This window comes from Tricharina praecox, assembly GCF_024521635.1.
Source record: "Tricharina praecox strain CBS 144465 chromosome Unknown BZA05scaffold_13, whole genome shotgun sequence".
Taxonomy (NCBI): Eukaryota; Fungi; Ascomycota; class Pezizomycetes; order Pezizales; family Pyronemataceae; genus Tricharina; species Tricharina praecox.
In genome coordinates this window covers 497,479-522,034 of record NW_026250415.1, presented here as the reverse complement: position 1 = coordinate 522,034, position 24,556 = coordinate 497,479, and the positions used below count along the sequence as shown (strand labels likewise).

The 24,556-nt window shown below is 54.8% G+C and overlaps 8 protein-coding genes across 8 annotated transcripts; 4 read left to right on the top strand and 4 right to left on the bottom strand.

Moving 5' to 3' along the window:
- Positions 1 to 625: 625 nt before the first annotated feature.
- Positions 626 to 2,271, top strand: BZA05DRAFT_373995 (uncharacterized protein; the record flags this gene model as incomplete). Its single annotated transcript, XM_051481741.1, has 2 exons — positions 626 to 1,697; positions 1,758 to 2,271. The coding sequence occupies exons 1-2, from the start codon at positions 994 to 996 to the stop codon at positions 2,269 to 2,271; spliced, it is 1,218 nt and encodes a 405-aa protein (XP_051339149.1). The 5' UTR covers positions 626 to 993.
- Positions 2,272 to 2,857: 586 nt separating this feature from the next.
- Positions 2,858 to 3,702, bottom strand: BZA05DRAFT_453497 (uncharacterized protein; the record flags this gene model as incomplete). Its single annotated transcript, XM_051487495.1, has 2 exons — positions 2,858 to 3,166; positions 3,222 to 3,702. 2 exons carry the CDS (start codon positions 3,700 to 3,702, stop codon positions 3,054 to 3,056), a joined length of 594 nt encoding a protein of 197 aa, XP_051339148.1. The 3' UTR covers positions 2,858 to 3,053.
- Positions 3,703 to 4,361: 659 nt separating this feature from the next.
- BZA05DRAFT_55035 (uncharacterized protein) lies at positions 4,362 to 5,455 on the top strand. The gene is made up of 2 exons (XM_051488413.1): positions 4,362 to 4,485; positions 4,546 to 5,455. Exons 1-2 carry the CDS (start codon positions 4,476 to 4,478, stop codon positions 5,154 to 5,156), a joined length of 621 nt encoding a protein of 206 aa, XP_051339147.1. The 5' UTR covers positions 4,362 to 4,475; the 3' UTR covers positions 5,157 to 5,455.
- A 396-nt stretch (positions 5,456 to 5,851) lies between these two features.
- On the bottom strand, positions 5,852 to 8,921 carry BZA05DRAFT_430323 (uncharacterized protein; the record flags this gene model as incomplete). Its single annotated transcript, XM_051486155.1, has 7 exons — positions 8,206 to 8,921; positions 7,889 to 8,148; positions 7,565 to 7,822; positions 6,749 to 7,511; positions 6,284 to 6,709; positions 6,020 to 6,225; positions 5,852 to 5,951 (listed from the first exon to the last, which is right to left on the bottom strand). The coding sequence occupies exons 1-7, from the start codon at positions 8,551 to 8,553 to the stop codon at positions 5,852 to 5,854; spliced, it is 2,361 nt and encodes a 786-aa protein (XP_051339146.1). The 5' UTR covers positions 8,554 to 8,921.
- Positions 8,922 to 13,688: 4,767 nt separating this feature from the next.
- BZA05DRAFT_54904 (uncharacterized protein) lies at positions 13,689 to 14,947 on the bottom strand. Its single transcript, XM_051488411.1, has 4 exons — positions 14,691 to 14,947; positions 14,547 to 14,572; positions 14,101 to 14,367; positions 13,689 to 14,044 (listed from the first exon to the last, which is right to left on the bottom strand). Exons 1-4 carry the CDS (start codon positions 14,847 to 14,849, stop codon positions 13,708 to 13,710), a joined length of 789 nt encoding a protein of 262 aa, XP_051339145.1. The 5' UTR covers positions 14,850 to 14,947; the 3' UTR covers positions 13,689 to 13,707.
- On the top strand, positions 14,659 to 15,621 carry BZA05DRAFT_54968 (uncharacterized protein). The gene has a single exon (XM_051488412.1). It carries the CDS (start codon positions 14,988 to 14,990, stop codon positions 15,489 to 15,491), a length of 504 nt encoding a protein of 167 aa, XP_051339144.1. The 5' UTR covers positions 14,659 to 14,987; the 3' UTR covers positions 15,492 to 15,621.
- Positions 15,622 to 17,956: 2,335 nt separating this feature from the next.
- BZA05DRAFT_445319 (uncharacterized protein) lies at positions 17,957 to 18,661 on the top strand (the record flags this gene model as incomplete). The annotated part of the gene is made up of 3 exons (XM_051486990.1): positions 17,957 to 17,998; positions 18,075 to 18,235; positions 18,298 to 18,661. 3 exons carry the CDS (start codon positions 17,957 to 17,959, stop codon positions 18,659 to 18,661), a joined length of 567 nt encoding a protein of 188 aa, XP_051339143.1.
- Positions 18,662 to 20,600: 1,939 nt separating this feature from the next.
- BZA05DRAFT_353879 (uncharacterized protein) lies at positions 20,601 to 22,515 on the bottom strand. Its single transcript, XM_051481353.1, has 4 exons — positions 21,976 to 22,515; positions 21,475 to 21,899; positions 21,193 to 21,407; positions 20,601 to 21,134 (listed from the first exon to the last, which is right to left on the bottom strand). The coding sequence occupies exons 1-4, from the start codon at positions 22,471 to 22,473 to the stop codon at positions 20,758 to 20,760; spliced, it is 1,515 nt and encodes a 504-aa protein (XP_051339142.1). The 5' UTR covers positions 22,474 to 22,515; the 3' UTR covers positions 20,601 to 20,757.
- Positions 22,516 to 24,556: the final 2,041 nt, after the last annotated feature.

Below are 24,556 nucleotides of genomic sequence, written 5' to 3'. Positions count from 1 at the left end.
TTAGATGTCACTCGCGATACCTATTTTCTTTTCTTTTTTCTTTTCTTCTTTTGCTTTCGGAACGTCCTTAATGGTTGCATGTGGTTTCTTTGTTTAGAGGTGGGGGATTGGGATATTGGGATATTGGGATATATGCACGGGATACGGGGGGGGGGGTGGGGGAAGAAGACGGCGGCGGGGGGACTGAGATATTGATGTCTTGCACATTCACGATATCAGATACATGACATCATACGGTACAGTTACGGTTACAGTGATAGCATTTTTTCTGCGTGGGACACGTTATGACGATTTGGCTTTTTTACTTTTTTCATGTTTTTTGTTTTGGCGGGCGTTTGCAGTGGGGGGCAGCGGGGGATAAGGGCGAGGGGGGAGGTGTGGGGCGAGGGGAAGCGGTGGATGATGGAGGTGGAGGTGGAGGGGAGGGTCTAGAAGGATGATGAGGTGGAGGGGAGGGTCTAGATCTCGGTTACGCAGGGCAATGGGAGGTTGTTCAGATGATGCGGTGCCTGGTAGGTATCGTGGGATACATAGCGAATCTTGAGATAGCGAATCGTCGATATGTACCTACATAATCTCGCGTATTCTGACGCAGAAGGGAGTCTGGAAGAGCTCTACTTGGAATCAGCTGGTGCCATTGTTATTCACACTTTTGTCGGTGAGCAACGTTCCGCAAAGGCACGCTTGGACGGTTGGACGGCTGGGCCGCGATGATCATTGATCACGGGAAGCCTTGGAACTTTGAAGCCAGCCAAGTCAGCCGTCGGGTCAGGTGCGGTACACGCACCATGACGACACCACCAAGGTAAATAGCTTCAGTTAGCTTCAGTTAGCACGAGCTGGTCGGTCCCTGCAGCACATCACATCACATCAACGGCGTACTTAAACCCCACGTACCCCGTAACTACCCCGTACCCCACACTCCACGTTCCCCACATTCACGATCCAGATCACACCCCTCTCGCCACCAGCACCACAACCACCTCAATCGCAATGTCACGTATCCGCAAACTCTTTGGCTACGGCAAGTCGGACAACAACGGCTTCCACCCGGACCGGCCGCCGCCAGATCCGTATCCTGCGCCGAACCCGTACCAGCCCTCCCAATCCAGTACGAGCGAGTACGCGCCACCTCCGGGCCCTCCGCTGGAGAAATCACACCAACCCAGTACGAGCGAGTACGCGCCACCTCCAGGCCCGCCACCGGCGCAGGAGAAATCACGCCAACACAGTACAGACGAGTACGCGCCGCCTCCGGGCCCGCCGCCCAGCACCAACAGCAACAACCCCTTCCTTCCTCCGCCGTACCCACCTCCCGCGTTCTCACCCCTCCCCGCATTCACCGAAGGCGGCGAGCCCGAAGGTGCCGAAGAAGACGACCTCCCACCCCCGCTCTTCCACGCACTACACCTGTCATCGCCCACATCCAACGCGCCCGCGGACCTTGCGGACGCCGGCTGGGCGTTCACGGACGCGCACGCGCTCTCGCCGCCGTCTCGGTTCACGGCCGCCACGCTTGCGGCCATATCGCGCGGCGAGATCGGACTCGCACCGCCGCCGGGGTGGTTTAGAGGGTTGATTACTGCAGGCACGGGGGCGGGTGCGGGTGGGGGCACGGGGAATGTGGTCAATGTGGCGACTGCGCCGGGGTGTGCTGATTGCTGCCTCGTTTCGGCGCTGCCGCTTTATGCGGCTGGGTACCACCACCACTACCACCACGGCGCAGGGGAGGGGGGGAAGAGCAAAGAGGGGGGTAGCGGGGGGCGGGGCAGAGAGATATACTTCGAGATATCCGTAGAGCGGATGCCTTCGGACGCGGCGGTAGCGATCGGCTTCGTGGCGGTGCCATACCCGGGGTTCCGGCTGCCAGGCTGGAATCGCGGCAGCGTGGGCGTGCACGGCGATGACGGGCGGCGGTACACGAATGACGCGTACGGCGGCCGAGACTTCGTGCGGCCGTTCCGCGAGGGCGAGAGGGTCGGCCTGGGTATGGCGTTTGGTGGTCAGGGCGACGGCGGGAGGAGGGTGTGGTTCACGAGAAATGGCGTGAATGAGGACGGATGGCGCCTCGATGAGTTTAGAGATGGAAAAGAGGAGAATGATCCCCTCCCCGGACTCGAAGGCGCCTGCGATGTGTATGCGGCCGTGGGTGTCTGGGGCGGCGGCGTTAAGGTGCAGGTTAGGTTTTTGCCAGATGGGGCGGGGAGTGGGAGTGGGAGTGGGAGTGGGAGTGGGAGTGGGAGTGGGAGTGGGAGCGGGATGGGGTATTAGGGGCTGGGGGTTGTTGCTTTGGAGTTGTGGAGAGTTGGAATGCTTACTTGGGTTTGGTTTTTTCTTTGAGGGATGGGAGTGAAATGCGGAGTGTGAAATGCGAATTGAATTCAATTGATGTCCCATAATAGACACCATGTATGAATCCATGAAGAAAAAAAACAAGGCGATGATCATCCAACACGGATTCCGGAGAAGCGAAAGTGATCGCCCGGAAGCGGAGATGACGTGCATGCATGCATTAACCTCGCCCTGTGCGGATTCGGACTCTGGGGCGATGACGGAGTGGATAGTTATGGTTCGGTTCGAGTCGTTGCGTTCGCATTGATGGACGGGACGGGACGAGGCAAGGCATGAATTCGCGAGTCGCGACACGGCATGAATGGACGGTGCCAGCCCACGGGTGCTAACTGGGATGTATGCACTATAGAGTGCATCGGCCCGGCTTGTTCTACATAAGTGCAAGCGGAATAGGATTGAGTGGTCGGACGGATAGCTTGTGTGTACCTATTCGGGTTCGGGTTTGGGCTCGGGCTCGGTGAGCGATATCTCTGCGAACGACGGAATAGAGCTTCCACCGTCCAGGATCTCTTCCAAGTCTCGCTGGTGTTCGCACCCGCACAAATGGGCACATGGGCGCTATTCTGACTTCTGAGAGCACCCAACATATTTTCTCTCGTTGTTCGAAATAATCCCATATGTAATCCCATAGTTAATCGATTAACAATTTAACATTAATATTAAGTACCGATCCCAATAAACCCTGATAAATCCCAAGTAGCTTACGCCATCTTCACGACCGCCGCGACGACCACACACTCGTCCTCCTGATCGCTAGGCTTCGTCCACAGCGTCCAGTCGCCCTTCCTGCGCTCATCGGCGACGACACAGAACACTGTCATACTGTCAGCCAACGCTCATCCCACTCATTATCACGGAACGCAACATACCTCTCCCCTCATTCGGCCCCACCGTGGTAACGCCCTTTCCACCAATGCACATCCTCTGCGCCTGATAGACGCCGCGGTGCTCATTTGCCGTATTCTTGCTAAACGCGACCCTTAGCCACCTCGGCCGGCCCCTAGGCTCCAGCGTAACCGCGACACCGCGCTTCTCGTTCGCCAGCACCCCGTCCGTCAGCGTGAGCCGCATCTTTGCGCCCTTGGCGTGCACGCCGTACTCCCAGCCGTCCGCGGACTTGACGAAGCTGGGCTGCGCGGAGGTCCATGCGGGGGAGGGGGAGGGGGCGGGGGAGGTGGAGGTGTGGAAGGGGTGTGGCTGCAGCTGCAGTGTGAATGTGCCTGAGAGCGTCGACCGCAGCTCTTGCGTTACGAAGCAGCCGTCGGAAGGGGGGGAGGGGGGGGAGGCGGCGAGGGGGTGCGCGACGGCGAGCGCGCTGAAGAGGATGGAGAGGAGGGAGGTGGTCTTCATTATTATTTTGGGGGGTGGAGGGTGGAGGGGATGGTAGGTGGTAGGTGATAGGTGGTAGGTGGTAGGTGGTAGGTGGGGGTGATGGTGACGGTGGGCGGTGGAGGGTGAGTGGTGGCAATGGTGATGGCAGTGGGGTTATATATCTACACCAGCCTTCAGGCTCCAGCCAGCCAGCGCAGATGTCTTACATACTTGGTACGGTAGTTAGGCGGCGAAGCTACCGCATTCAATACGAACGGACGGACGCCGCTAACTTGCTGTTGCTGCTGCTGCTGCTCGATACGAACGGACGTCGTCGGTGATGCAAACCACACACACACGGCTTGCCGAGCCAGCGTCGAGCCAGCGTCGACCCCTGTCGACCATCCTGCAGTTTGCAGTGGTGGGATCGTCGGCCTCTCGGCGGGAGATGTGATTCGGCGGTGGGGACACGGCGGGGATCCGACTCAGGGGTACAGAACAAGAATAGCGTCCGTGGGAGCATGTGCCACCTCCCCGGAAGTCGATGCGAACGGAATCACAGATGTCTGAGACAGTGGGCAGTGGACTGGAGACGGTGGGATGTGTTGTGTTGTGCCTCGTGTCGACAGAAAAGTAGATCCGGCTGGGCTGGAGCCTGGTGCTTGGCACTTGGAAGTCGGATTGGAACCCATTCGCCCATTCGCCGAATCGCCGTCATGGCCCATGCCATGGGGTGGCTGGGAGAGCTGAATCTTAATGGCTGGTGGGAGAAACTGCATGCGCTTAAGGGGCGCAAATAAGTACTCCACGGTATGTACTTGGGTGAGTACCGTATCCACTATGGAAAATCAAGTCAACTACCGCAGCTGAATAGCACCCCAGCCATTCATGCCGTGTCGCGACTCGTCAATTCATGCCTTCGTCCGTCCCGTCCGCCCATCAATGCGAACGCAACGACTCGAACCGAATCCACTCCGTCATCGCTGAAGAGTCCGAATCCGCACAGGGCGGGGCGAGGTCAATGCATGCATGCACGTCATCTCCGCTTCCGGGCGATCACTTTCGCTTCTCCAGACTCCGGAGTAAGTCTGTGTCCACTGTCGGATGATCGGATCGCCTTGTTTTTTTGTCTTCCTACATATAATAGGTGTCTATCATGGGACATCAATTCGCACTTCGCACTCCGCATTTCACTTCTTGAAAAACAAACCCAAGCAGACAGACAACATTCAAACTCCCTACGACTCCAAAGCAACAACCCCCACCCCCCACTCCCCCTCGACCGTCAATTCAAACTTCAAAGCCTCCAGCATTTCCTCCGTCTTGACCATGTCTTCCCCGGACCCCGGTTGCCGCCGGCCGCGAGAATTGGGATTCCAATCATCCTCTGCATGTATGTATTTATGTATGTAGGTATTCTACCTACATGGTTACCAACTCTTCAGGCATATGTACTATACATACATTCCTGCGTACTGCAGCTACGCTGCTGATATATCGGGATCACGCATGGGCCATCCTACATCGGCGATCGGCGGTTGGATAGGTGGCGTGGTGTCTGCTCCGCTGCGCTAAAGACACGCGCGGCGGCGCGGGTTCTGGCGTTCCGCACTCTTTCCAGCGCGGCTCAGTAACTACTCACTCGTCACTCACCCATCATCCAGAATTGCGGTCCAGTGATTCTGCACTGGACCGACTATCCCACTGCCGTCCTCAATACTGATATAATTTTCCAGTCCAGTCCGTCCGAACAAGACTACCGTCCAGACCGGTCACCGGACTGGTTATGCAGACCACTGGCACAGTGGATGGGTCGCGGTATTGCCAGTATGGTACCTGGTAGGCGGCCATATTATGTACCTGCCGTCCTACGCCCTCAGCTGGCCTAGCCGTAGATCAGATCTCCACGGAACCACGGGATCCGGCGGGGTAATATCGCGATATTCAGGTACCCACCGACAAGGCGAAAGGTGGATGCTGCGCCTAGACCCCCATCGACAGTGACATCTGTCCGCGGCGGCAGAGTCGGCAGATTCGGCAGCAGGGTACCGTCAGTACATATGTAGTTATATTGGGTCCTTCAATATCATCATGGATATCCTTCGCTCCCTGCTCCTTGCAATCATCCCTTCAATCTCTGTTTGTTCTGGGATCCAAGCAAAAAAAAGGTACACAAGTTACAACCACTCTATAGCTGCAGCATCTCGACACTCCCTTTCCGTTCCCTCCCTTCCTCCACCAGATCGCTCCGCTTGGTGCATATCCACGTCGACGCATACATGTTCACCCTATTTTCGCGCGCACAAAGTTAGCCCAGGTGAGCTCGAAGGGAGTCGGGAGGAAGGATATGACACACCTGTCGATGCAGCGCCCCGAGGTCCTAGTGCCCACTCTTTTCGCCGAGAACCCCTCCTCGTCGAATACCTTAGTGTACCAAGGGGCGAGGCCGGCACTGCGCAGCAGCACACGCCCGCCAACCTTCATAGACGCGTTGAGCCGCCGGATCTGTGACCGTGCCTCTACGCCGTCGGTATCGAACCAGTCCATACTGTCCATGACCACCTGCGGATTATCAGCGAGGCCGCCCATGGATTGGAGGATTGGAAGGGGAGCCACGGACCGCAACCGTCAGAGTCCCGGGCTTCAGCCGTGCCAGCACTTCGTTGATCTCGTCGGTGTGGATCCTGACGCCCGAGAACGCGCCGGACGCCGTGAGCTTCTTGTAGTTCTTTGGTTCCAGATACGCCGGGTGCGAGGACTTGGTGTATCTGCCCAGCAGACACAGGAGGTAGAAGTAGTTGTCCTTCCCGAGCAGACTATCCTCCACCACGGGATCGAGTGTGTTGACCACGTATTCCCACATGGCGTGGCCGCCATCCTTCGCACCGGTGCGTCCGCTGCGCGTGAAGTAGTCCTCGAGGATCATATTCCTCTGGTTCGCGGGCACGCCCAGCGCTTTCCACAGGAACCGCTCGTTGCCGATGATGCCCCAGGAGACCCACCAGCTGAGAATAACCGGGCGCACCCTAGTCCGCCAGATCTCGAGCTGTTCGTTGAGCGTAGTCGCCTCGCACATGCGTCTTACATCGCCGGCCACGCCAAAGACGCGGAACAGCCACTTCGTCGCGCGCAGGGCGATGCCGGACTGGCCGGTTTCGTACAGTCCTCCGGCGGATGAGAACACCGCCGCACGGTCGAGCCAGAACTGGAATGCCTGCGAACTCAGGTGCGGCGACAGTGTCGATAGCAGGAGTTTTCGGAACCCCGCGTGCCGGCCCTCGCTGAAAATGCTCCAGATGTCGCCGTACGGCAGCGCGGCGGAAAAACACGCAAGTTTTAGTTCGAGAAGGTGGTTCTGGGAAGGGTTGAGGTCGACCGCGTGAACGCGCTTGGGCGACGCATCGCAAATGTAGGATAGGAGGTTGTCGCCTGCAGAGGTGATGGCCAGGACTACATCGTCGGATGTGAGCTTGAGGAGGCGGAGGTCCACCCGTGCGTCTTCCCAGGTGAAGGCGTAAATGTAGGAGTTGTTGAATTGGGTGTGTTTAGATAGAAGCTCGTTGTAGTAGATTCTGAAATGATGGTTCTGGTAGAAGAACGAGGGGAGAGGAAGTCCGACAGAAATGTTTAGGATTGCGGCTTCAAACCCTTTGGAGCGAACCTGGAGGGCGGTAGCGGTGTTGGCTGCGGCGACTGCATCTCTGCGGGCTTCTTCGTGACGCACAGGGGAGAGGTATGGGGAATTGGTAGCCGCAGCGTCGACCTTTGCCAGAATATCCGAACTGGGGAAGGTGGCCTTGGGACATCCGACCCAGACGTAGTATGGGATGCCACCGAGAAGGGCGTTTCTGGAACCCACCGTCAGTCTCCATTCATGTTGCGAGTCCCGAACCAGACGTACCTCTCGTTCACGCTCAATATGGTTCCGAATCTGTATTCGAGGTAGTCCCGCCGGCCCTCATCGAGGTTGACTCGGTCGAACTCGAACCATATGCGCCAGAACTGCCGCGAAAACCAGTTCACGCCTCTTCCGGCGATGCCACCGGCATATGTGTTCTTGAAGCTAGCATTCGTCGAGGACTGTACGTAGAAATCGGCGACACTGATGATACCGGTTGGCGAGAGGAGGTTCGTTAGAGAGTCGACTACCGAGTAGTAGCTGTCGTAGAGGTTTTATCAGTACCGCTGCCACGCTCGCAGCCAGGGTGGATGGGAGTATGCGTACTCCGGGATCATGCTCAGCGAGTAGCTCATGGTGATCCAGTCCGCCTTCCGCTCCGATTTCCCATCTTCCGGGCCCAATCGGAATGACCGCGCATCCATACACACAATGTGGACATTCTTCCAGCCGAGTCTCTCGAAGCGTTCTCGCGCCACTGCGCAGAGGCTGGGTGAAAAATCCACGAGGTAAACATCGGAGAAACTGTCCCGTACGGAGATGTGCTTGTCGAGCTGCTCGATGTTCCATCCAGTACCTCCACCAATCTAAAATTTTCAGCCCGTGTAAACTAATAACCAGTCAGAGTTTCGAGGCCTACATACATCAACCCAAACTCTTTTCCGGAAACCTTCACGCTTGTTCTTCAGCCGTAACTGCGCCGCCGCCAGTGCCATCATCTCCTCGCGACCTTGCAATAGGATGGCGCGAGTGGAATCGTATATCGCCGCCTGACCCTTGTAGAAGCTTTCGAGGGCATCCTGTTGTCTGCTGGACGAACCTTTTTCCGAGGAAGAACCGGCGATGGGTTTGAAGAAGCAGTTGTAGGCAAAGATGGCGTAAGGGCCACCGTAGCACGCGACAACATAGACAGCCACCGAAGCAACAAAGAGGACGCCGCCGAGGAAGACGACATCGAGCTCGAAGGGGAGGAAAGGTGTTACTGCAGGCATATCGGATAAAACTGCGATGCAGAGCCGACTCCACAACTAGGACTCGCAACCAACGGCGAAGGGCTTCATGAAGCTTTATTGCTCCCGGTATGTCCTCTCCACCTCTGTGGGGGGTCTTCCTCAAAATCCCGAAGCTCAACGGCCGCGGGACATATCGATAACCGCTGTTGCTCTTCTTTCTTTCTTATTTTGGTTACTATTGCTGCGATCAACGGCTGCCGCAATCGCCTACTGCGAGGCGAGCCTGGAAGTGAACAGCTCGAGGCCAATCACAACAACCACCAGTCCCTGCGGCAAGTGATAATCCGACATCAGTTCTCTAGCGACGTCGGTGGAATCGGGGGTGATTCGCGAGCGACGAGTTGCTGACGTTGAAGCGGCCAATCAGAAGCGAGGTCGTCAGAGCATGGTCGCTAGTGTAGGGTGCTTAATAGTTAAACGAGCCAATGGCTAGTCGGAGCGCCGGGGCGTGTGGGGGGCAACCGGTGCGACTGCCGCCACCCCGCCATCCCGCGTCGTCAGCGAATGCCTCGTGAAGTATCGATTGGACGCCGCCGGGGACACCTACATATAGACATCAATGTTTCGGAACAACTCCATAGTTCGGCGTATACCGTAGGCATGCTTTGGCATCGGTGATCGGCTTTTCTGTAGGGGATCCTCCATGATGGGCGGAGTCGAATAACGGCTATGCAGCAATTGCTGCGTCGCCTACCGTACATAGCCGGTTGGTTTCGCTGAGTATTAAGAGACCTGCGATGGGTACGGGCAACTGGTGAGACTGATTGAATTGACTAGAAAGCAACAAGAAAAGAAAGCAGCCTATGTTCTTCAGGCCGAGCAACCTCAAAGTATCTCGGCGATGCTAATGCCTGATGGTGGTGATAATGTCTGATGTCTCGTGTGTGATATGTAGAGACCGACCGACGAGACGAACACAAAAGTAGCAACGGAGGAGGGCATTTCAACGTCGAGGCAACCGAATCGGGTCTGGCCTCCCGAATCCCACAGTATGTACATCATGCATATACATATACGCCGACCTTTTCGCTAGCGGATGGAGGATCTACATGTACCTACCTAGCCCCATACGTGCACGTCCGCAGCGTAGTATCCAGACTGAATGGCCTCCTGAGTCCTCGTTCGCAGTTACATGCACCGACCGATTCACTTCACTAGATCGGTCATGAGATGTTCCATCAGACCGTGGCGATCTGATGTGCACTTTTCCCATAAACCGGATCACGTGGGCGTCATCGGTGAGCTCCAGAGAGATCAGACCTTGGTGAGACCTTGCAATTGGGAGGAGAGACCTTGTTGGGACCTGGTCGGACCTGTGTTATGGAGGTGGGATGCGGATCAGACCCGATGCGGCCGGCAAAACGTTGAATTGTTTCTGTTGTCACCATTTCTGTTCTTCCTGTCCGTCTTGCTTTCTTCTGATCATCATCATAGACCTCACTTTCCAATTGATCCCGTTTTTTTCTCATCCCGTTTCGGGTCTCTCAGCTGGTGTGCCTCATACCTTAGTGTGATTGACGAAAACCACACCCCCCTCCCTATCAGTATCATCGAGTGAAACGGTACAGAGGCGGAAGCACGCAAACGGAGGAAGCTGGCATAGCTGACGGCATCCAATCCATACGAATCTCAGCCCTACGAGCGACATCTCCAAGACCTTCGCCGCTACGAAGACGCACGTCGAGTCATAGATCAGAGGCGTCAGCATCAGCATCTCTCGGTTGGAGGTGATTCATCGTCAAAGTCCTCGACTAAAATCCGACCCCCCGCACGAGCCCCCACGAGGATGTCATCCAATACCCCCACCTCGGGACACTCAGCCCTGCCGCCCACACCAGAAAACAAGAGCTCTGGCAGCCCAGAGGGACCGGAGAGTCACCACATCCCTATCGAAGGGCTATCTTTGGAGGAGGGGGGGGAAGTCGATCTCAACCGGTTAGCTCGTACTCGTGCCGCAATGCCTCCCCGCAGGACCTCTATCAGGATTCGCCCTTTTGGAGGAGATGCCGAGGAGAGTGTCGAGGAGTTTCTCGTGCATGTAGCCTTAGTTGCGAAGGCGGAAGAGGGAGTCTTCACGGAACCGGCGGATCGGTCCACGGCAAAGCTCCTCCCTCTAACTTGCAACCTCAAGTCCAACGCTTGCCGCTTCGTCCGAGGCCTCGATCCAGCTATCAACGGGGACTTCGACAGGCTTATCACGGCCTTATAAGAGCGATATCGAACCGAGAAGAAGCAGAACGAGTACGTAGACTTGCGGGAGATCTCGCGTCTGAAGCAGAAGCATGGGGAGTCCATTACCCAGTACACAAGACGTACCCGTCAACTAGCCGACGCCTACAAAGGAATTCCAGACTATCTAGACTTTCTGGCCAAGACTTTCGCCAGTGGCTTGAGAGATATGGATATACAGCTATGCATGGTGGTGTCAGGGGCATTGGATGCCAGCAGACAATCCAGGGTCGATAAAGCCATCTCATTCGCCCGGCGCCTCGATCCAGCTATCACCGGGGACTTCGACAGGCTAGCCACGGCCTTACAAGAGCAATACCAATCCGAGGAGCAGAGCGAGGGCGAATCCTTGTTGAAGATTTTGCGTCTGAAGCAGGAGCGTGGAGAGTCCATTGCCCAGTACACGAGACGTATCATCGACTGATCTACGCTTGCAAAGGAAATCCAAGCTTGCTAAACATTTTGGCCAAGACGTTCGCCAGTGGCTTGAGGAATAATACTACGCGGGCATGCGTATTAGCGTCAAGGGTATGGGATGTCAGCGGAGAATCGAGGGTCAATGAAGCCATCTCATTCACCCGGCGCCTCGAGTCTTGGACCGCAGTTCCAAGTGGGGATCAGACTCGAGCATAGATTCAAGCACAAACTTAGACTCATCATTTGAGAGGGGTCCTCTTGCTGAAGGGAGGGGAGATAGCTGAGGGAGAGTGGGAGTAGAGGGGCCTCCGTGTGTTGTTAGAGCGGGTGTGGAGGGATATTGGTGTTGTGAGAGCTGACTGGAGAGGCGGAGCGGTGTAACCCGGGTCAAGCACATAACGGAGGGGCAACGTTGATTTGTTCTTGAATTGTTTTTGTCTTGTCCTTGTATTGTCCTTGTCTTGTCGTTGTCTTATTCTTGTATTGTTCCTGTCTTGTCGTTGTCTTGTTCTTGTATTGTTCTTGTCTTGTCGTTGTCTTGTTCTTGTATTGTTCTTGTATTTTTCTTGTCTTGTTCTTATCTTAGACACACACACACACTCACAATTAATCACTCTTTTCTTCTAATCACCTTTTAGGATCGCTCATTACCCGGGGTGCTCGCCCCTTGCTATAGCATTACACGTTATGAGAAACCACGCCTCTAGCCGAGAGGGAGTCTATCGATTCGAACGACGACAGGTGACGGCACTGACTGGCTTGTGTACGGTACCATGGTGACTGGCACTTTTCAGGCCATCCGGGAAGTCATGGATCACATGCCAATTAGCTCGTCTCGATCCAAGCACGTATGACATCGAATCGCTGCTCAGAACCTTGCGTACTTACCTTAGGTAGGTAGCTCACGTTTTTTCACAATGCGTAATCACGTTTTTCGTAACGCGTGATCACGCATGATACACAAGTGACTCACTTCTGTAGTCACTCTTCGTCTTGCCGACGCGATAGGACATCGGCGGACAGGCATCTAGACTTCTGGGATGTGTGTACTCCTAAGACGTGGCCGACGCCAGGGCGTTATTATTTTAGGCATGTGCCTGTGTAGTAATAGTAAAGACACAACCCCCCACTGCAGCCCTGCAGGAGGAACGGGCCGGGTGATACGGTGTGACTGACTGTGGGTTCCAAGAGAATCGCCATCGAGCCTCACCGGAGAAGCGGTGGAAGTATGGGATTTTTCTCCATTCCCTGGCGAAACGAAAATCGACGCTGCAGCCTGCTGCTCCCGTGGCTTCGGATTCGCCGGCGGCAGTGGTGGTGAACATCAGAGTGATATCGCATGAAACTTGGAAGTAAATTCCACAAAAAGGGAGCTGAATGGGTAGAGCAGGTGGAAGTTGAATGGACCCTCAAGCTGAAAATATAAAAAAATTCGTCCGAGAACTGGTGGTCATTGCCCTACGAAATAGATATTTCGTGGAAAGTGCTTGCGGGAGACACAATGCAGGTATTGCGATGTCAGCATCTACTCCACAAATGAGTAACCAATAGCAGCTCAGCTCAGCTCAGCTGCGGGCTTTCGAGTGCGTATTCCCTCCTCCCCCGCCTCCGCCCCCACCCCCATCGGGGGCTCCGCAGCCGGCGGGGAGCAGGCCATGCCGCGCCACTGTATCGTAGGAATGCCCCAGGTTATGTATGTAGCTACTCTTTTGCGCACCACTGCGGTGTGCGGAACCCGAGTGGAATGAGGAGGAGCCTCACGACGTCTAAATATATTTGTATGCATCGTGTCATACGGAGGTGCCGGTAGGAATAAGCGAGTAGATCCTTGAGATCGCGAAAGAAAATCACATTTCAGTGCGACGGGGAAGTATGCAGTGGGTGGACGTCGAATCTGATTGGTCAGCCTTCAGCCTTCAGCCTTCAGCCTTCAGATTCAGGCCTTCGGCCTGGTGAATGCGCATTTTTCTACTCGCTAACTCCTGCATATGACACTTTTTCGTCCGTCCGATCATCCCACTTGACTCCGCCTACTGGTCAATCCGATACGAGACCAGGATCGCGCGCTTGGAACACTTCAAAGGAATAACAACTTACAAGGCTTTTTACTTTCAACGGAGAATTGCGCGTTCTGCTCACCAAAACTGGTCATTTTATGATACCTATCCTTTGAAGTGTCATTCACTTCGGTCTACTCATCTTAGAGGCATTCAATAAAATAAGAATTACTAGGTACTGTTACAACAACCACTGCGAGCTTCCAGAAAAGGTGATGAGAACCAAAAAAAGCGAACGAAACAAGACTTGTATGCTAAGGAAATCCTGCTCCATTCTCATAACAAAGGAACCAAAAGTATCCATACAGTCTATCAATACACTTCTACCGACAGCAAAACCAAATAGTCGTGACAGAGCCCAACAAAGAGCCGTACATACATCATATGACTAAAGAAACGCCTTCCCCGAACTCCATAAAAGCAATGCCGGTCATTCCTTCTCCTCGTCTCCGACAACACTACTCTCACCGACGTCTTCGTCCTCGCCGTTATGATCTTCATCTTCATCTTCGAACCCCATCTCGAAGCACAAAAGCAAGATATCCACAAGCCTTTTCCTCTCGCCGCCCGACATTCCCTGTAGCTGTTTCCTAACTCCACTCTGCCCCGCCAACGGGCTCGATCCTGAGCGGTGTTCATGGACAGGGCTCTTCTGGTGAGTCTTCAAATGTGCGTTCAGGTTATCCCGACGCGAGAAGCCATTCACGTGGCGCCCGCAAGTGGGCTTCGGACATGTGTACGGCCGGTGGTGCGTATCCATATGGCGTCTTCGGCAACGTCAGCATCCCACTTACCTAATTGTTGGGAAAAGGGGGGCGCAGACTTGTACGCGGGCTTTGCCCCTCGCCCAGTAAATATGCGGTCCTCGTCCTTCGAGGCGCAGGCGGAATAGGTGCACTGTAGCGGCTCCGCCGCCGCTGGGTCTCCGCCGGTGATCTGCGTGCTTTCGGTCCTGTCCGCCGGTGTTGGTGGAGGTGAGAGTTCTCGGCGGTTCGGCGGGTGCTCCCGTATTATGACTTCGCGATCTGCACTCACGGACGGCTGCGGACACATCGGAGTGGGGTGGTGGTCGAGATGCAGATGTGGATTCCTGGGTATGTAGGTTCTCAACCAAGACGTCCCTGATGTGAAATAATCTGATCCGGTGAAGGTTGGTAGTTGAAGGTGTAGGTAGGTGCAGTGCCAGATATCTTCCTGACAGGGTGGGGTGAGGGGGGACGTCCGCAGTTAAATACGGAAATACGGTGCGTATCGACGGGGAGTACCTACCGTACTGGGGCTTCGATGGCAACTTGCTGGGTGCTTGGATCAGTCATACCTGACTCATGAGCCGTGCTTGAAAACGGTGGCCAAAGGTGAAAGCCACCATACTCAAGTATATCATTCGGATAGCGTGGGCACCGTCTAACATACATCATACTTCATATATACTAGGTATACCGTTGGGCAGCCTGCACTCGAGCGCACCGCACTCTCGATTCTCCAGCGATAGGTAGATCTGATCGGTGGCGATAATATATAACTGGCGTTCCCGGGGCTCAGCCTCATTACGCACTTCTGCCGCGCCTGCATGCCACGTTGCTGGACTTGAGTCTGCGAAAGCTGGGTGCCACTGACGGCGAGTCTGCGGGACGATCTTCTAAGTTCCAATCCGACCGATAGAATTTCACGACGAGATATGAATCATATGATACCACAGGGAAAAGGAATATGGAAGAATGCGTCGCTGTAGTAACTACGAGAGGCAGGCGAAATTCACGGCAAGAAATTCATGGCAAGAAAGAAAAAAAACTACATAGTACCTGCGCAGCTACGCTACGCAGCCTGAAATGCGGATGCCCGCAACGGTTAACCTTCCTTTCTTCGGCGAGTTTGCTCCGTTCAGCTAGCGTCGTCCTCCGACTCGTCATTACGGTCCTGATGATCTTCGCCATCATGATTCATGGTCGCTGTTGTCAACGCTGTCCTCTGAGTCGTCCTCGTCATCGCCATCGCCATCGCCCTCCTCAACTAGCAATCCAACTAGCTACCGGAATTCAACCATCGCCTGTGCCAGTCGCATTGCCCTCCTTGTCGCTTCGACACATGCATCTTCCTCCCAACACGCCCAGACCTTATCATCCCCAAGCCAAATACCTAGGCGCATTTCGTCCTTGCGGCTTGCCCACCACCGCCACCACCGCCACCGCCACCGCCATCCACTGCCGTCGATGACTCCCCGGACCCCTGACCTCGCACCCCGAGAGGCCCCTGCTTCGACCGGCTCGCCTCTTACCGTGGGTCTTGACTCCTAAGGTGAACGGTCAGGTTGTAAACCGTCCTTGAGCCGTGAGTCCGTGACCACCAACGCCCAGGCCCTCAGGGCAGGGCAGAGGTATGGTTTCTGGTGACCGTGCATGTGACGCCTGTAGTAGAGCCTAGAGTCTGGAGCCTTGACTGCTAGCTTCAGTACGGGGCCGCTGGTACCGAAGGTCCGAAGCACACACACTCGAGGAGGATTCAGGCACGGATTTGTGGGCGGGCCCATGAATTTGCGGGCCTCGGGGGCGGGAGGCCTCGCAGGCCGGGCATGTAGGTGCACTGTGCACAAGAAAGGCCCGGCGGGGAAGCGGCCTGTAGGCTGCAGCTCTGTTCGACGGCTGGTTATCGGGGTCGGCTGTAGCCTGTGGCCCTATGGGTTCCGCCGGCTCGGTTGCGATTGCATGCCCGGCCTGGTGATGATCAGTCTGTATCATACATAGGCACATGTATCCGATATCGCAGCACGGCACTTATCCGGTCCCGTAGGTAGGTAGGTAGATAGATGTCGTACGATACCGAGCCTCGGACCTGTGTTTTGAGGACCGGGGCCCGGGCAAGGCTGGACAGTGGAAACTGGCAATCGTTCACGTTCGAAATCGTCGTGCGATTGGGGATTTCAGCTTGCGGCCCGACATTTGAAGCCGGGGCAGGGAGGGAGATAAAACGATCGTGTCGAGAATCTTCGGTCGTACCTATAATTCGCGTCTGTCTGTGGATGGTTGAGTGGAAGTTTGGATTCTCGAGGTTAGCCATGGTTGCGCACTATGTAGTTACGAAGGGCCTTTGTCAAAATCACGGAGACAACCATAGGTTAAGTAGTTCGAATGCAATGACCTCTCTGGAGCTAGCTTACTCGTCTACCTACGGCTGATTTCGGTTGAATGTATTGTACACACGCGAAACAGAAGCGATGCGAAGAGCGGGTGGAGGCTCGGTATTTATACAGAGTCAAATGGACTCGGTGTTACAAACAAGGTGTGACGAGAGGTTTTTCCCACTTGTAATGACGAACTTGAGGGGGAAGGGGCTGCCGATCTTCCGATTTCCAGATTCGGGCATACGCTTTCCATGACGGGCTAGGCAGTGGAGACGAGTCGCTGGCTCTGCGCATCCCACTCCATTGGGTGTGACTGGAGGAATGGAGGAACGGTAAACCTGAGGTTGACTTGTTCTCCTGCAAGTTCTCAGGTCGACGACTAGGGCAACATGCAACTTTCGAGGCGGCCACAGGGCTGGCGCTTATTATCGCCCGGGATGTGCTGGCAGACACTGTGACCAGTTGTCGTTCGTTTTCGTTCTTGCACTTCAACCAATCAATCGACACAACTCTTGTCGCCAGCACGTGCCAAGACGGAGAAGAAGAAAACGAAATCGAAGAAGATGATGAAAAACGAAGTTGAAGAAGAAGATGAAGACAACGAAGAGAGGATCGGTGTTGTGGCTGTGGGTTGTGGGTGTCTCGCGTGCGGCTTCTTCCTCATGCTCCCGCGTCGCTGGCGGTCGAGCAATCGGGGCCGGACTGTCGATTCGTCTACATGCCAACATAGCAAGGCGACTTCTATCGGTGGTTCATCGATAGCCTCGACCGTCGACGTGACAAGTATCCCTGTTGAAGGCTGCGGTTTCTGATACGTGGGGCCGGCCCCGCCACTACCCAGGTTCGCCAAACGGGCTCGGTACGCCTCCACGTCCTGTCAAGATAAGCCGAAGTTTCCGTCCACATTAACCCTCTCGCAAGTAAAAGCACAACGCACAACTAAGCTATATGTACGCTGGCCCTGCCTCGTACAGAGCGTAGATCATGTAGGCGCCGAAACCGCTGTTTCTCCACATCAATTATGGAACCGAATTATTGCCGAACAATCACTGGCGTCACTGCCGGCTTTTCAAAAGGCTAGAAGCACAGCCGTCGCCGATCAAACGGGCTCACGGGAGCCTGGTATCTATGGATTCGTTGCTTACTCTAGCGTTCGAAACTATTGCGGTTGGTGCCTTGGTGTGCGCACCTGAGGCTTCCCGGTAATCATCCCGGGACAGCGCCTTGTTGCCTTAGGCACGACTGTGCGGCACTGAACCATGTTAGAGTTTTCATCCTTCCTCGTGGACACTCAGGCTGACATCGTTGTAAGACCTTAGTGACATTGAGGTGAAGGCCCATCGATCCTCTTACTCAACAAGACCAACCTTATCTTTCCTTAGAGGGGTATATATACTACCCACGGTTCAACAATCATTCCCCATCATCACAGCTTCATCATTGTTCTCAAGTATCTGCCTCTTGCTCTGCCGAATAGCTAGCTATCCGTATTCAACTTCACATTGTCTAGCTCCCATCTCCCACGAGCCTCACTTCCCTCCTTCCAACCTCTTACAGCGAAATGGGCTCAATCTTTGAAAACTCCATCCAGCCGGCAGAACGTGTAAGTGCTCCCTGATCGCCCCGGTGGCGAAACGAGAAAGACCGAGGCATTGACATCCCCGCCCCCACTTCAAAAGTCCAATGCTGGTTCCCAGACGGAATCTCAGCCGGCCTCCCTGCGGCTCCCGGAGCCTAACGTTGAGATCGCCAGTCCGATCCTCCGCTGTACCTTCCAGTCATGCGCTTCCAAAGACGAAGACCGGGTATTCACCGGCAAAGGCGCCAGATCCGCCTACAAGTCACTTAATCCCCACCCCCTTTCAATCCCTCATCGCGCTGACGGATCATATCATGTTCCAGACGGCACATGGACACGCACAACAAGCCATACACGTGCACGCATCTCAAGTGCTTCCGCAACAAGCACGGCTTCTCGCGGAAGGATAATCTCAACATCCACCTGAAGTCGCACCTCACGCGGAAGGCGCGGAACATGGCCGAGAACTCGGCCACCACCCAGGACGCCGCCCTTCGCCGCGTAGAACTGACGGCCCAGAAGGAAATGATCAGAATTCTGGTCAAGACTGCAAATGCCCTCATGAGCCGCATAGAGAGCGAGCAGGAAGAGGATCTCCCGGAAGTGCCGTCTTCGAGCGGCGGGAAGAGCGACGGGAGCGAGATGGATTGCGAGGAGGAGCCCGCGAGGGATCAGGCTCCCTGTTGAGGGATCGGTTATTGGAGGGGCTGTGTCGGGTTGGTTGGTTTTGTTTTGCTTTCTGTGTTTTTGGGTTTTGTTTCCATGTTCTGTCAGGAGGTTTATTAGATTCTGCTTCGCCGGATGTTTACTGTTTTTTGAAGACTGTTTTTGTTTCCTCATGTACTAAGTGTTACCTCATGTATCCTAATTAATGCCCGAAATGATGATCCTGTTCGAGAGATAAAGCATAAAGTTGGAGCCAGTGTTCTACATAGACCAGTCCCGACCAAATTTGGGTGTGATCTGGTCGGGCCGGGATATATACAGACCAAAAATTGCAGGTCGGGACGGGATATATCCCGACCGACCAGACATACCTAGGTCGGGATAAGTCTGGCTAAGAAACAACGTTAGGTGTCGAAAACGCTCTAACTGCCGTCGGATGAGGTCTGGTCTGCTCAATTTTATCCAGACCGGAAAATTGCCGGTCTGGTCTGCGTCTCAGCTCCAAGCCGGAGCTGTATAGCCGCAGTGAGACGGGACACGCCCTCGGAAGCACAGTAGACCTCTAAAACTTCCCGATACGGTAGGTGCCTACCCGTTAGACGACGGGCTGGAATCAGGACGTTCCCACGATATCACATAAAACTGACAATCACATGCCATCACTCGAAAATTGCCCCGGGCATTGCCGCGCCTACCCGTGAGCTCGTAAACCTTCTACACAGAAAACCCGCTGCTTTGCAAACGAGCACTCGCCGGTTGCCTAGAAAGTGAGGAAGCGGCGAAGCCGGGCTACTTTTCCGATTTATGTCGTACGGGAGGAGCCCGGAGACAGTTACGGAGGCAACCGCGGAGGCAACCACGGTGCGGTGCCGTGCGGTAGGACTTCGCCAATTCCTTTTTATGCATGCCGTCGACTCCCGCGGAGTACGGTATGCAGGTATACGGCACGCGCAGCGGGGTGGCCAGATACGGGAGGTTTGCGCTTGTGCTACAATACTGCTCTTCAGTTATTCTAGAATAGTACGCGACATATAAGTCTGGGCCCCAACGCCCAACGCGCAACTCTTCACGTCCTATGCGCACTTTCCTCATGCACGTTTGCACGATGACGCCGGGAAGCAGCTCGTTGTTGTAACACTACATTCATATGATATGCACAAGGAACGTTTCCAGAACAACATGACTGTGAGGTGTCACCAGGGGCTGATGTGCATTGCATCCCAGAGCGTCGGAATTCTACATATGATGCCAGGAACGCGCCCGTGGGGGTTGGGAATAGGGCGAACAGTGATCACCATACTGACTACATACTAAGGTGTGACGAGCATTCCCCAGTGTTCAGCCCCATCAGCAAACATGCGCGTCTGCGGTGCAGCCTTATATATCTACCAGTAGTAGCACATGCGTACCTAGGCAACTGCCACTGCATACCCGAGGATGAAGATAAGAACGTTATCTAGCAGCAAGGCTGCATCCCTATGTAGATTTTGTACGTACGGCACGGATACGTCTGTCCCGCCGGGGCGCGCGAGCGAATAATTATCACTCCGCCAGCCCCATGCACTTCCGATCTCACGAATAAGTACAAGTTACCTCTTTTCTTCAACGGCTCGGCAGCGCCCAGCACATCAACGAAAAAAAAAATACCAAGTAATGGGATAAATCAAAAATTGCGACGCCGAGAGCACCCGAAGGCACTTCACAAAAGCTCAACCCTCGCTGTGCAATGAAGATTTTGTTGCTTTCGGACTCTGACAATCAATGAGCTGCCAAAGTCGCATCAAGGTAAGTATGAAGAAGAAAAGTCATTGGAGGTGGGAGCCGGGCCTTTTATAGGTGGCTCTGGGTAGGGTGCCAAGCTCTACTTTGGCCGACAGGCTAGGCTCGTAAGGTTGGCCGACAAGCTAGGGTAAAGGGCTTTTGATGGGCAGCGATAAGATAAGATAAGATGACCTTCACGCTCCGAGTGATTACATAGCCTGTGAAACGATCGTATCTGATTCGGATAACATTACTCGTAGGCACATGAAGTCGATGGTACGTATTATAAAAGGACAACCAGCATAAAGCAACAACAATGAAAATGGAACCCCCCGAACTTTAACATCCGACGAAAGTTACACGCACACAGTCTCCTCCCTCAATCCCGCCTCGAAGCCGCCCTTCAGAAGCGTCTCGAAGATAGCGTCTGGAGCATACAACCTCGCTACCGGTGCCTCCTTCAAGAATCCCAGCTTGAACCCGCCCTTCAGAAGCGTCTGGAACACACCGTCTGGATCGTACCTCCCCGCTACCTCCCTTAACTTGTCCACATTCTCCTTTCTGTACCCACCGAAAACATCCTGCTTCACTCCTGCATGGTTCATGAATATGAAGGGATTGAGTGCTCCCTGATTTTCCGCCGTAGCCTGCAGCTCTTGCGTGATCTTTTCGGTCGCTGCGTGTACCAGCTCATCGTCCGATGCGTTCCTCCATGTGCTCAGCTGGACGATACCTGATCGATGTTAGCAGTGTATGGGGTATGTACGGGTAGGAGACTGGGGAAGGCATACAGATCAGTTCATCGCCGTTGGGGTCACTGACGGCTGCGGGGCCGTGCTTGCTCTTCTCCAGGAAGTTGTGGGTAAGCGTCATTACGGCGAAATGGGGGGCGAATCCCTCCACTTGGGCCCCGAGGTTCTCCCTCTGCAGCCCCTGCTCGTACTGTTGTATGAGTGTGCTGAGGAGTTGGGTATCCTTTTTGACGGTGAGGGTATTGAAGTATCTCCTATCCATCGGATTTGCATCAGTATGTGTACATACATACCCCAGCAGGAAGAGGGGAGGTTACGAACCGAAGGCCATTGGGCGACGACTCGGCACTCTTCTTGCCCATCTCCGCCACAGTAGTGAGTGCGACGGTATCAACCATCGGTCCGATCTTCTTGAACCTCTCGAACGCCTCCGGTCTTTTTCCGGCAGCATCACCGTCATGGAACATCACGGCCACCAGCATTCCCGGCCTAGAAGTGAACATGATGGAGACATCCTCGTCGTGGGAGTGATTATTGATGAACTCGTTCATCGCCTCGATGGCGGGGTTGTAGGCTGCGCCCACGAAGATCATCGTACCGGCCCAGACGCCCGACTCCGTCGGGACTGTGGTGAAGTCGAGCTGTGTCACTATGCCGAGATTGTTGCCGCCACCTCTGAGCGCCCAGAAGAGGTCGGGGTTCTCGGATGCATTCGCATTCACGACCTTGCCGGAGGACAGGACAACCTAGATATTCCCTTGCCATCAGCACACATAATCCACGGCAGGGAAGAGAGAGAGTGTGAGAGAGAAGGAGACAAACCTCAAAGTTTACCACGCCATTCGCGGTGTACCCAAGGCGGTTGTGGTAGTACCCGATTCCACCTCCCAGAGTGAGGCCACCCACGCTAGGCGCACCGTTCGTTCCTCCATTGACGGCTCTACCATACTTCGCCATCGAGGCGAAGACATCCTTCCACCTCAATCCGGCGCCAATCTTGGCCACCTCCGTCGCAGTATCATACTCGATCCCGGCGAACTTCTCCATCGAGATCATTACGCCGTTGTCGACCGAGGACCAGCTGTTATTCGGCATGTGGCCTCCGTTACGCACCGCAAACGGCGTGTTGGTGGACACCAGGTGCTGCAGCCCCGCAGAGAGCTCGGACGTGCTGCTGGGCGTGAAAATGAGGCATGGGGAGAGTATGGTGGTGCCAGACCAATGCTGGCTGTTCTGGGCGGTGTATGTCTCGTCGCCGGGGACGGAGACGGAGGAAGGGGATACGGAAAGCGAACAGAATGTGGAGGCTAGAGGAGACATTGCTGTTGCTGCGTTCAATAGGTTCTTCTGTGTGTATATGAGAATTCTAACTCAAGGACGGTTACTCGACCACGGTTTATATACTCCCTCTGGCCCTGGCGAACCAAGCTTTGGGAGGATGCTACATTGCTACTAGTACATTGCCGAAGCATCCGAGACAATCATGAAGATCTATGGCGGGGGATTGTGTTGATCTCGCGACAATACCCTCTACACAGACGCCCGCCTTTGCGTTGTGGACGGATAGCCTTCCTTTCTGGGGGGAGCAAGAACCTGTCTCACTCGGACACACGTGACCTGCAGCTTCGTTCCTCGGCAGGATCACCACTGAACACGCTGGGAATGCGAAGTGCCAATCACGATCTACCGTGCGAGACAAGCGAACGATCCCCGAGGCGCCAATCATCATGCGAGACAAGCGAGTAATCCCCCGAAGCCATCGGCATCGATTTGCAGGCAGCAGAACTCACATCCTTGCGAAGCTCCCCGGCAGGCAACGCATCCCCCCACCCCCCTCCCAGAGCGTCAATCATGCGCTGGCTTGGAAGGTTCACCGTAGGAACTCCGCTGAGGTGACCGTCGGGAGGATGGCGATGTTTCAATCACGGGTGTTTTGGTTAACTGGCAACCACCAGCTTGTTTCTCAGCCAGTACCTCTAGATACTTATACATACCACAGCTAGAATTGTCCTGGATAGCCGGCTGAGAAAACATTCCAGCTATGTATGTATCGGCCGAGGGACTGACTCCCGTCATCAGGTGACCGACCCCTTGCCCGAAGGGCTAGCCTCTAACGCACTGCTGCACTCCGACCGGCCCGTCACCCATGTGGAAAACCAGGTATGGCAGAGGGGGCTGGTCCGCTCGGAGAGGTATTTGTGGGAACACTAGGTAGACGGTCAGGCAGGATTTGGTGAAGCGCTGGCCAGCCAACTAGGTAGATACGTAGCCCGGGGGTTTCGGCAAACCAGGACCGCATGGGGATGGGCTAGCATATGTGAGTACCTAGTTCCTACGTAGATATACGGCCCGACCTCTTTCCCGAAGCCGCCCATGTCATACATACATACAAACGCTCATGCAACGGTACTCTACATAAGCCTGTTCACGTCACGAAAGCGAAGTCCGAAATCCGACCAGTTATATATACGCAGTGGGGGCTACCTGCCGTGTGCGGGGGGAAGTGAGACAAACTTCAGCTGAGTTTCAGTGAGTGAGAATGGGTCCGCTGGCAGCCTGAGAGTGGGGTGTTCCAGCCACCTATCGGCGGGCTTTGGATATGGCTGCGAGTAGTGGTTGACTCTGGGGAAGCGGCGATGGCGCGTTGAAGGCGACGTTGACGTTGAAGTCGGAGGCGGACATGATGAACAGGACGATCATCATTGATCACTCATGCTACCTACTCCACCCGGTCAAGCGGCTTACTGGGTATTACAGTTCAGCGCTTACATAGACGTCTGCAGTAAAGGTCAGGTGGTACTCTACAGTACCCTTCCTACTACATAGTACCTAGTGTATCGCTTTTTACATACCCGATTCACTGCGTAGGTACATAGATCTGAGTATGTACCCAGGTCCCGGGGTTATTGCAGTTGCATGTATGTAGGACGAAGTTCCAAGATTTTTGCCGCCCCGCAAGCCTCTGGGGATCACCGATGCAAGCAACGAAGTTCCTCAGCTGAAGCCGGCCCAAATCCTGCAAACTGCACGTCACGATCCGCGAACTGGACCCTGCAATCGCAAAAACCGCCCGAACAGCACGACTCCACCCGGTACCTACCTAGTTGTACTCGTGTAGCAGAGACCTCATTGGTGAATACATAGCGCAGTTAGTAAATCGAGAAGATACCCGGGGAGAGTGCTACGTACATAGCCACCAGTTTACCGGCGAAAGTAAGGTACTGCCCGTCCCTGCTACGGTGGAGTAGACTGTATGTAGGACCTAGGTAATAACCAACGCCCCTTATTAGTATATACAAGAAAAAAGTCCAGGCAGAGAGCAAAAGGGCTTGAGGTGTTCCAGAGAAAGAAGCTGAATGAGTTTTCAGATGAAAAGGGCGATCGCCATTGCGCCCACTTGCCG